The sequence below is a fragment of the Macrosteles quadrilineatus genome, unplaced genomic scaffold (assembly GCF_028750875.1).
Source record: "Macrosteles quadrilineatus isolate MER2022 unplaced genomic scaffold, UCM_ALF_1.0 Scaffold_2__2_contigs__length_208266976, whole genome shotgun sequence".
In the NCBI taxonomy this organism is placed as follows: Eukaryota; Metazoa; Arthropoda; class Insecta; order Hemiptera; family Cicadellidae; genus Macrosteles; species Macrosteles quadrilineatus.
This window is the reverse complement of record NW_026542595.1, coordinates 162805731-162817188: the sequence shown is the minus strand read 5'-3', so window position 1 is coordinate 162817188 and position 11458 is coordinate 162805731. Positions and strand designations below refer to the sequence as shown.

Here is an 11458-nt window from a genome sequence, read left to right as displayed (position 1 = left end):
TCGGAGGAATAATTGTCACAAAAATCCTGCTTGCGTATTAAATAAGTATAGATACTATTACACAATGGATGACAAATATATATATAAATATAAATAAATACTATACACTATACACATTGACATAATTTATAATAACTATAACAATTATGACAGAATTTAAACAAACACGACAAGCATCATAAATTAAAATAGCATTGTTTTCTAATCCATGAAAATATTATAGTAAAATCAAATAATGGTTAAAAATAATGGTATGAAATTCATTTTAGGCTGCAAAGTTAGTAATTTTGATCCATACACATTATATTATTAAAGTTAAAAACTAAAAACTATAGAAATGAACTCTTCCTTCTGATAAGGGAACAATCCTATCCTTACCCCCCCCCCCCCCCTTTAACAGTCAACAGTATTAATATTAGGTAATGTTTGCACCCCTCACCCATGAGTAGCTGTATTCCACTAGGGAGGTGAGCCTATCAACCAGAAGTTGTACAACAAACACGACAAGCATCATAAATTAAAATAGCATTGTTTTCTAATCCATGAAAATATTATAGTAAAATCAAATAATGGTTAAAAATAATGGTATGAAATTCATTTTAGGCTGCAAAGTTAGTAATTTTGATCCATACACATTATATTATTAAAGTTAAAAACTAAAAACTATAGAAATGAACTCTTCCTTCTGATAAGGGAACAATCCTATCCTTACCCCCCCCCCCCCCCTTTAACAGTCAACAGTATTAATATTAGGTCATGTTTGCACCCCTCACCCATGAGTAGCTTGTATTCCACTAGGGAGGTGAGCCTATCAACCAGAAGTTGTACAAGAGAAATAATATATTTCTAAAGGTTAATAGCATAACATAAAATAAAGTAAAGTCCTTGATAGTAATGCAATAAATGCATTGTACCTAGGGCTTTGTATAAAAATATGATTGTCAATTTATGTTTCATAAAAAGAAAAATCTAATTAGGCTATATAAAATATGAAGTATAATTAGTTGGGTAGCAGTTAAAATTTGACAGTAACTCAATTTTATAATAAAAAAATAAACTCCAAACAAATAAACTGATAATAAATTTCTACGCAATGTTCTAAACATTACTAGAAAAGCTGCTTGCAACAGTGCAAGTGTTAAACAAATAGTTGGTCTCTATGGTAGCCTCAGGATTCAATTTCAGGGGAGGGATGCCCCTCTTCTACCTGGTAATGTAAAGCCTAAAAACGTTCAGGCCAAAAAAGGGTCCACCCTGACATTTAGTGGGGGGGGGGGGGGGGGGGGCGAATCACCCAATCCCTACCTGGGACTGCTACTGGAAATAGAAACTACAAAAACTGTGTCTAAAACACAAAAAAGGTGTAAACTACAGAATTGTGTTTCTAATTATTAATTTTATTGGTTTTGTATTTTTTGTGTAAAGAAAAAAATCAAGTGAAAAATAAACAGTTTCAGAAACTGACCATACTTTCTTCTCCTCAGGCATAAATCTAAAGCTTTTAATTATAGATCATACAATTCTTCTGCAAACGTAAAAGAACAGTTTTTAAACACTCACAAAAAAACTAATGAAAATTTCAATTTGTCAAAATAATGATGTTGATATAATTCTTAGCTATATTAATAACTTATTAATATATTATTAATTGGAAGGAAGCCTGTTTTTCGTTTGAAATTGCAGTCAGTGACTGTTTAATTTGTGTGAGTCTTGAGTGTTTGTGTTTATTATGCAATTAGGAACTCTTTCTCATTCAGCTATGCCTGCTAATAACAAGTATTTTACCATCACAGGTCCTTATGCTCATTTTAAATTATTAACCTCAATTTTTCATTAGGTTGGTTTACTATATTTAAAAAAAGCAATAACTTCTGGACGAACGTTCTTACACAGTTGTGATTAGTTAAGTTCGCAGTAAATATTTTGAGTAAAACTAAACCAACAAATTTAATCTGACTTTGTAAGAGGTGTTTTTGAGAAACTTTTTTCTGATGTGTTAAATGTGGTCAATCGCCATTAAAAAAAAAAATCCTGAATATACTATGGTTTATATATCAAATTCCAGAACCCGACTGGAAAATACATACATAAATACATAACTCGCGGCATTTGTGTTGAGTTTGGGTACATGCCAAATTCAGCAAAATCTTGGTTATAATACTTAACTGATAGTCTTGTTATTACCTGTTAATTTAAATTCAATGACTGGCGTCTGTGTGGTGTGTCTTGGCATTTGCACAACTTCTTAGAAATGAATTATATGCACCTAGACCAACATAGTGAGCAAATATAAACATAGATATGTTTAAATAGTGAAATGGCTAATGGAGTATCACCTGAAAAGGCAACTTTATTGTCAGGTAAATTTGTTTTGTGATGAAAGCTAAATGTTAGAATTCAAATTAATAGTTTGTCAGAACGTAGCTATTCACTTATCCTGATGAGCAACAACAATAAAATAGAAAAGTATAAGGTAATACTTTTGCAGTTAACACAAAGACAAATTTATAACAAAAAGGAACACATTTTTTTAAGGGTCCCCACATAATTAAGTTTTATGAATGGGGTTAAATATCTTAAAAATGTTTTATTTACTTTTCTTGTCAATCTTTAAAACTGCTAACTCTTAAAATCAGTTATAAGTTAGGAGTTTTCAAGATATGCCAGATGGGTGCAGACACTCAACTTTCTGACCCAAAAAAACAATGAGAGGAGGAAAAATTAAATTTAGAAAAACCAAAATTTTACCCCTCAAAGATAAATTAATCCAACAAACACTAAATTTAAAATATGGAAACACTAGTGACTAATATAAAGTCTTTTTCAACCTAAGGCAAGAAGGTTCTTCTGTATGCATATTGTCAAATAAATATTCCCTAAAACTTGTTGTAGTATGTTAAAAAATGTAGTAAACTATTTCAAAGGTCCTGTCAAAAAGCAGTCAGAGTATTTAAACCTTTCTTTGCAGGTTAAAATAAATTTAAGTTAAGCTCTCCTAAACTGTAATTTTACTTTCTAGTTATTTAAAGTGGGTCAATCCAGCAGACTTCTTATGGGTGTGGGAACCCTTAAATGAACAAAGTACAGTTAGTACAGCTTAGGAGCTACATCAACAAATAACTTAGGACAGGGTAAGCGTCGCTATGGCAATTTTGTTCAGCCAGACTTAGCAATCAGGTTGTTTAGTTTTGGCTGGAACCACTCTTCAATGATGGCATTTACCATCTCCTTCAGAACTGCCTTTACTTCATCTATATCTCTGAAAAACACAGAATAGTTGTACAAAATTACTAACCCTTAGAAAGGGATTTTAAATTTAACCATGCCTATTTTTACAGTTCACACTCAATAGCCGAACAGACTCAGGTGGTCGGACACTGCTCTAAATGAGTCATTTTACACCATCAATATCACTACAAGTAATGGCATTTTAGACTCGTCGGAAGGTGACCTAGAAGAGTACAAGTTATTCAACCAAGTACAAGTACCAATCATTCCTCAATAATATTTTTCCTGAACACTTAAAATATGCTGAACTAAAACTTCTTTTCAAAAATGGACATAGACAAAATCCAGACAATTATCGTCCAGTTTTCTTTTACCATTGTTCTCAAAAGTTTTTTAAAAATGTGCTTCTTATCAAATATTTTCATTTCTGGAAACCCACAATATTTGTTCTAACAAGCAGTTTGGGTTTAGAAAGGGTCTCGGCACCATGAGAACACTCTCAGACTTGGTTGAGGAGGTGTCACGGGCCTTGGATGGGTCACATAGCACAATGGGTGTGTTTTGTGACTTATCCAAGGCGTTTGACTGTGTCAATCATGATATACTCATTTAAAAAACTAGAATTATATCCCTTTTCTGTAAATTTAGTATCATAGTTAAAATCTTACATAATAATCGCCATCAGAGAACAGTCATTTGTAAGAATAATTTAAAATCAAAATGGCAAAAAATTAAAAAGGGTGTGCCTCAAGGTTTGATTTTGAGGCCACTTCTATTTCTTATATGTATTAATGATCTTCCAAACAATGTTTCAAATAATCTAATTCTCTATGCAGATGATACTACTGCAGTAGTTGAAACAAAAAAACAATGATGAATTAAAACATAAAATTGAAGAAAGCCTAACAGAATTGGGGAAGTGGTTTGAGATCAATGGTTTGAAAATGAATGAAGAGAAAACCAAATTTGTAAGATTTTATACAACTCAATCAGTTGCAATCATTGATCAATTCCAACCAACTCATGATAATGTAAAAGTTTTAGGGCTGTATATTGATAAACATTTGACCTGGAGTAAGTGCATTCAGTCAGTAATTGGAAAATTAAATCCAGCTTGTTTTCAAATATTGTGCTTAAGAAATTCCATAGATTTAAAAACTTCTATCATGCTATATTATGCATACTTTTATTCAATAGCAAAAAATGGAATTGAATTTTGGGGATTTTCCTCTGAAATTGAAAGAACTTTTAAAATTCAAAAGAAAATTATAACAATTTTTTACCATGGAAATCTTCATGCAAACTGTTTTTAGAAAATTTAATATCATGACTATTCCAAATTTAATAATTTTACAAAAGATTGTTAGCAGTGCAGTCAAATTTTGATGACTATACTAGTGAAATCTTTGACCACATTTATAACACCAGATTTAAGAATAATTTTCAATACCCCAAACACCGTTTGAAGCTTGTAGAAAAAACTTCTAAATATATGCGGAAAAAGCTTTTTAATAAATTACCCACAACTCTAAAAACTTTAATACCTAATTCATAATAAATCTTTCAGGGCCGGCCCCAGGGGTGGGCGGACCGGGCGGTCGCCCAGGGCGGCGGGGCCGGGGCGGTGCCGTGGCGGGGAAGCCGGGGGCGGTGGTACTGAGGCGGCAGAGCCAGGGCAACAAAAAAATTTTAGGGAACAGTAAATTTTTAATACGAATAAAATAATAAATTCATTAAGTGAATGTGAAGAGTACAATTATCTATATTACATTTTACGCAAAGAACAAGCTTGAGAAGATAAACGGCAATTCAAACATCGATTTAAAATTATAATTTAAGCTCAAATATAAAAACAAACCACTCGGCTTGTGTATCGAAAAACCGTCACCACCACGTTACGCCACCGTTACCCAGGACGAGTGACAGCGTCAAAGCAACATTGCAGCGGTTGGGATTGACCTCGACGTATTCCTCTCTCTCTATCTGCCCCCTCCCACGACGTTGTGTCTACTTTACTATTGATTATTTTGGTAGCATGGGCTTCCATTCCCTTCGAGAGAGAGGAGTTGCAAAAATGAGATATTTTGCATCTTTTTATCTTAATAAACAATGTCCTAATTTGCTTCAACAATTAATAACATAGCCGTTTTGGCGGAAATCCAAGATGGCCGAAAGTCCTGACGACTCTTAGGTCAGATTTTAGACAAAAACCAAAAAATAATTGATATCTGCAACTGTTAAGTCAGAGTTCAGGGAGACACCATAATTCGGCGATCGCTCAAGGAAGGGGTGGAGCCCAGGAGTAAACAATTAGGCGGGACAGTGGCGTAGATACGGGGGGGGGGGGGATCAGGGGGATATATCCTCCCCTTCAACCTATAATGGGTAAAAAAATTGTAATAACATTTAAAAAATAATGTTTTAACGTATGCAATGAAATAGTGAACCTTTTTAATTTTACTTCTATTGTATTAAGCTTGTTTTTTGAATAAATCGTAAATAAACTGCAATGCCAGTGAAAGTAGTACGGTTTTTGCGCGCCAAACAGAGTACAGACACAAGTCACGGAAGGTCAACAGCCTTGGCCTATCCGCCCCTCCCCCTACCACCACCACTTCACCTTTTACACATACCTGAAATTAATCGTTAAAACGTGAGCAATAAAATAGTTAATCATATGTCATGCCTATTGTACTAAGCTTGATTGTTTGTACGTATACTTTCATTAACGATGAATAAATGGTAACAGATAAACTACATGCCGGTAACCGGTAGCAGTGGTGGGGTGGGATATTTGCGCGCCAAACAGACGTGAGTCACCGGACGTTCCGCGTTCAACCGCCCATCGACACCCTTCTCCTCTACCCCGTCACCCACACTACGCTTGATCTGTTGTCTGGTGTTAATTATTGTGCCAGTGTGTTTTTATGATTTTCGTATTCCGTGGTGTTTCATGAGTGTTATTTTATGTCGAAACAAAGTAAACTGATCGGATTTTTTGCCCCGAAAAGAAAAATTTGATGGCGTTAGCTGGTGTGGCAATGGAACAACGAAGTTAAGTGATTTTATTACTCGCCTTTGAAATAAATTTTTTTTAATAGGCCAAGTTCCGTTAACATATTAGCCTAATCAAAATATTCAGTGTTAAAGGATAGAGAAACATAATGTTAAATGTTATTATATAACAAAAAGCCTAGCCTAAGTAATTAACAAATAAATGTAATAAAAACTAGTCCACATGCAATTAAAGCAAAAAGTTTAATTTCATAAGTACAAAATTGCATAAAATTGTATTAAGTATTAACACCAGATTTCACTTCCTAAACACTTAAAAATAGTGTTTAGAGAAGTTATTTTTCTCTAATGACCCCCGGACCCCCCTTACTTGCTGGATGGTATTCCATACCCACCAGACCCCCCGGGGGGCGGCGGCAGCCAATCTCGCCCAGGGTGGCAAAGTCCCTAGGGCCGTGCCTGAAATCTTTTAAAAGCAGCCTTGCTGATTTTCTAACTAGTAAAACATATTACAGTGTAAATGAATACCGCACCTTAACGAAACTCATGAAACAATATGACTTAATTTTGTACAAAGTTCTTATTTGTCTTACTCTTACTATTCATAGAAATTAATTTTTTACTTTTATTGTTCAGCAAATTTTTCCAAATTGTTTAAAGGTTTTTTAGATGTTTACTCAAGGGAGGTAGGTATAGATGAGCCTACGATGACGGCTGTGGGCTTCTGATTGGCTGAGGGAACACCATTACCGCAACAATCGGGTGTGGAGCCAGCAGCCTCGTTGGTCTAATGGACAGCCTGCGGGGCTGATAAACTGAAGGTGCCAGGTTTGAACCCCACCGTTAGCACTAACTTTTTGTCTAAGATTTTTTCATTATCAGCAAGTTTGGTTAGTTTGGTTAGGTTATGACAGTTTAATTTTTTAATTAAAACATTATCAAATTGAGTCTGAGACATCTCTAGTTTTATTTTATGAACAGAACTATTTTTTCGATTAGCAAAACTTCATTCGATTTTTTCAGTATCATCAAGTTTGGTTAGGTTATGACAGGTCAATTTTATAATAAAAAAAAATATAAAATTGAATTTGAGGCATTTATAATTTTATTTTATGAACAGAACTATTTTTTCGATTAGTAAAACCTTCATTAGGCTAAAACCAAAGTGCTCTCTACTACAGCGCTGTTCACGGAGGAATTTTGAACCTTAACTATGATGTCATCGATGCCTCATTAATAGCTCCCGTAAGCCAGTCCCGTGTAATAAAAGACATATTATTGTATATTTTAGGTTAGTTTTTAATCTTGACAATGTCATCTGTTTTTTAGCTATGATATGATTTAAAACGTTATGTGAGAATAAAAAATTATTTATTTAGTTAAGATTCTTCCATTTTTGGCTGATGTTTAATCCTAATTTAATAACAGGATGAAAGTTAGACTGTGCTTTATTCCAGCAACCCACGCTGGCCATAGCAATTCTTAATCATCAACGGCGTAGCATTTGCATCCACTGTCCGTCCAAGTAAACTACCTTGAAACCAAGGACGGATTAAAGGGGGGGGTGGTGGGGGCGACCGCCCCCCCGAGGCCCAAGAGACAGAAAAAAATTTTTAAAGGAACGCACGGAAAATAAATACTCGTTGTAGGTCTGCAAAAGAAAGATAAAATATTTTGTCTGTGGTAAAACTATGGTTAATTTACGGTTTTAACAAAAAGTCGGGGTGATCTTACAAATATTTTAATTTGAATTTTGGTAAACAAGGACAAGCGCTTTAAGGAAAATAATCTACGAAGGTTGGCAATGCTGTTTTTTTCGTGACTATTGAGTACATCCTTGTCTGTCGTCCGTCATGGCGTTGTCTCACTCGTCTGTTACGATCGGCTCGCCGCCGCCATTTTACAGTATACTGCGAACTGTGAGAAGAGATGGAAGAACAATTAATTATTGACAGATATTTAATTTGAATGCGGACTTAAGTTGAATATTTAAGTTTTCAATATTTTAATTTGATATAGGCCTACCAAATAGGGGCTGGTATTAAAAATTAAAACACCACCGGCAACCTGTATTCGGGGTTGGGTGATGAAATTCAAAATCATGTTAAAAGGTGTGTGACATCACTCATGGTCACGTGAACTGAAAGTTATTTTAAAATGTACCGTCATGAAAAAATAAAAGTGATGGAATGTACAGTTCCAGTCTAACATTAACGTCTAACATTTCTTGTCATAAATTTTTTAATTCGTCGTATCAATTCAAATTTGTGGCATTAATTTAATTTTTTAAAGCTCCTTAAAGTTATGTGCTAATTGATAAGGATTGTCGTTTAACAATTTTAAGCTATCCCTAGCAACCCCTACTAGGGTGGTGAGGGGTGAAATTTAAAATACCACAAAAAAGTACTTTATATTACCGTAGTAACGTGTATCGAAGCTCATTTGGATATATGCAACGTTCAAAAATTATTCAGGGGGTAGCATTACGGGACACCCGCTATGTAAGATTGAATAAATCAAACTTCATCTTGATATTTTAGGTCATTGGCCTATATTACGCATCTGATAGTGCTTTTTCAGAAGAGAGGACCATCGATAATTATAAATTGATATTACTTTAATTGGAAACAATCATCTTCTAAAAACCTAATTATTAGAGCAGATTGTACAACACTATTTTTATATTTTTTAGAATAAAAATGTATTTCAACTTACATTATTCACAACCAAAGTTACGAATGAATGGTTTTGAAATAAATTTTAGCCTATACTGCATGTAAAAATAATCAACTATTTAAAAATGTTAAATATAAATGCAGTTCAAAAACAACAAACAAGTTGTTTTCACTTTTAGCTCAGAAGTTTTCAACACGACCTTATCATATACATGTATTTTTAAATACAACTAAACTAAACAAGAATGGTAATGTAGGATAGTAGTAATAATTATAATAACAGTTAACATTACAATTATTTTACTAATCTCTTGTTTACGATGTGGGGAGCAGACGGCACGGCACGGCCGGCTATCACCCACTGCCAACATCACAACACCAAATACTCTACGATTCCCTCAATGTTTATTGCTTTAAGTTCTGAACTCAAATAGGTTCAGGACTCATAGATCCTGGAGTTTCAGAGATAGATCCGCGACTCAGCAAGACGATTTAGATCCCAGAACTTATTTGAGTCCATTTAAACTCAAGTATTTAGGCCACTCACCAGTAGCCTATATTGAAAACATGTAACAAATATATTTTTTTGTACCTTTATATTATTTAATAAAAAATGTAATTTGGTTAAATTTATTTTTGACATGAATATTTTCTTTGTAAATAAATTAAATGGAAAATATACAAAGTTTATTATTTTTTATTTAACCTGTCTGGTGTTTTTTTTTTATAAAAGTTGTGTAGTTTAAAAATAATACTGTATAAAGAGGACTTAAAATGCGTATCATTCATATGTGTATAATTCCAGTTAGTAGTGCCTACTTAATTCATAGAATTTTAATATAGGTGATTAATTTTGCTAAAAATAAACAGGTTCTTGCTATGATTTTTTATGCACACAAATTTGTAGGCCTAGTAGGCAAATGGTTTATGAAAAGTGTTAGATTTACTTTAAGAATATACAGTAAAATTTTTAGTCTAAAACCTCTAAAACTGGTAGTTTTTCAAGGTATTTTTCTAAAAATTAAAAACCCCGGACCCCCCTTTTTGCTGGGGGGTATTCCATACCCCCCAGGCCCCCCGGATCCGCCCCCTCCCACAAGATGGTACTAATCCGCCACTGCTTGGAACGAGTTATTATAGAATTTTGAGGAATGAAAAGAAAGTGTAAAAAAGTGGAAGAGTCGTCAACAGGCTTGGGAAGTGTATGTGTTGGAATGTAAAAGCGGGTGGTTGCAAGAAAAAGCACCTTCACAACTTGAGGGAGGAGTTTAACTCAAGGGAAAAGTGAAGTGTTTGCTATGTTTGTCTAATGTTAACCACAAGATCAGTTGATCTTATAAATAACAATATTATAGTTAAAGTATAATATTTTCATTTAAATGTTTCACTATAACCAAGTGTTTTATTTAATTTTGAAAGTCATCCAACTGAAAAAACACTTTTATTGAAGAGGAAATCTTACTTGAGCTGAGGCGAGGCACACAGTTCCGTGTAGTATTTGATCTTGGGCTCAGTGCCGCTGGTCCTCAATGTCGCCACCAGTCCGTTGTTGAATGTGAAGGTAATCATCTGGCTTGACTTAGACACAGGAAGGGTAGCCTTGTGGTCCGGCGTCGTGGAGTCGTAACCCGTCGTCAGATCACGGACAGAAACCACCTGGTACTTGTTGGCCAACAGACCTTCTGGGTACTGTAAGGTAATGTGAAATAAGCTTTACACTGCTACTGTACGTAGCAATTTTAATCAAAAGTATATTTTTTCAGAACATCCAAATCAAATCACACTATATATAGCCCAAAAAAAAAAAAAAAAAAATGAGTATTGAACAAATTTGTTGCATATGTCATGATGACAAATGCAGAATACAAGGAAATGTACAATTTGCATGTGGAAAATTGTCTTACCTAAAAATAATGGTAGGACACTTATTGTATGGTAATTATTGTAGTTCTATGACATTTTTCTTTTTATAAGTTATGCTACTAATTCTCATGTCACAGGAATTGCAGAAACATGATTTTTTATAGTTTCTTTGGAAACTAGAGACTAAATTTGCACCAATAGCTAATGGAAACGAAATGTCAGAACTCAGAAGTATTTTTTTGTCTATAGCAGGGTTAGAAAAGGTCATATGACGAAAAACAGAACAATAGTTTAAAACAATAGATTGGAATTTACGTATTCAATATTCATCACAGACCATTAAATATAAAAACCAAACTTGTAGGTTGGCAAATTAAATAATGCCTTTCATACATGAATATACACACCCATAATTTGCATCTTTTAGAAATGTTGAATTTCTAATGTAATTTATTTTTGTGATTAAGTCCTGTCTTATTCAGGTTAAATAAGATTTGTAAATAAATTGACACTCACATTGTTAGGAGTGTCACCAAAATTTCTTAAACGCTCAAACATTTTCTTGATTACTTCTGGTTCATGGCAGATGAAGTATGAGTTTTCAGAGATGTGGTAACCGTAGCTGAAACACAAAGATGCACTGTAATAAAATAATATAGACTTAGTCACATTAACTT

General features: G+C 33.8%; 1 protein-coding gene across 3 annotated transcripts in view; it reads right to left on the bottom strand.

Annotated features, from left to right (window-relative positions):
- Window positions 1–768: 768 nt before the first annotated feature.
- The window catches only part of LOC128985668 (phosphopentomutase-like), a 30815-nt gene continuing 20125 nt past the window's right edge, over window positions 769–11458 (bottom strand). For all 3 annotated transcript variants that reach the window (XM_054405432.1, XM_054405433.1, XM_054405431.1), the window contains exons 9-11: window positions 11298–11403; window positions 10381–10607; window positions 769–3259 (exon numbers count right to left, since the gene is read on the bottom strand). In XM_054405432.1, coding sequence (XP_054261407.1) covers window positions 3157–3259; window positions 10381–10607; window positions 11298–11403 — 436 coding nt within the window. In that variant the 3' untranslated portion in view covers window positions 769–3156. The remainder of the gene's footprint in view (window positions 3260–10380; window positions 10608–11297; window positions 11404–11458) is intronic.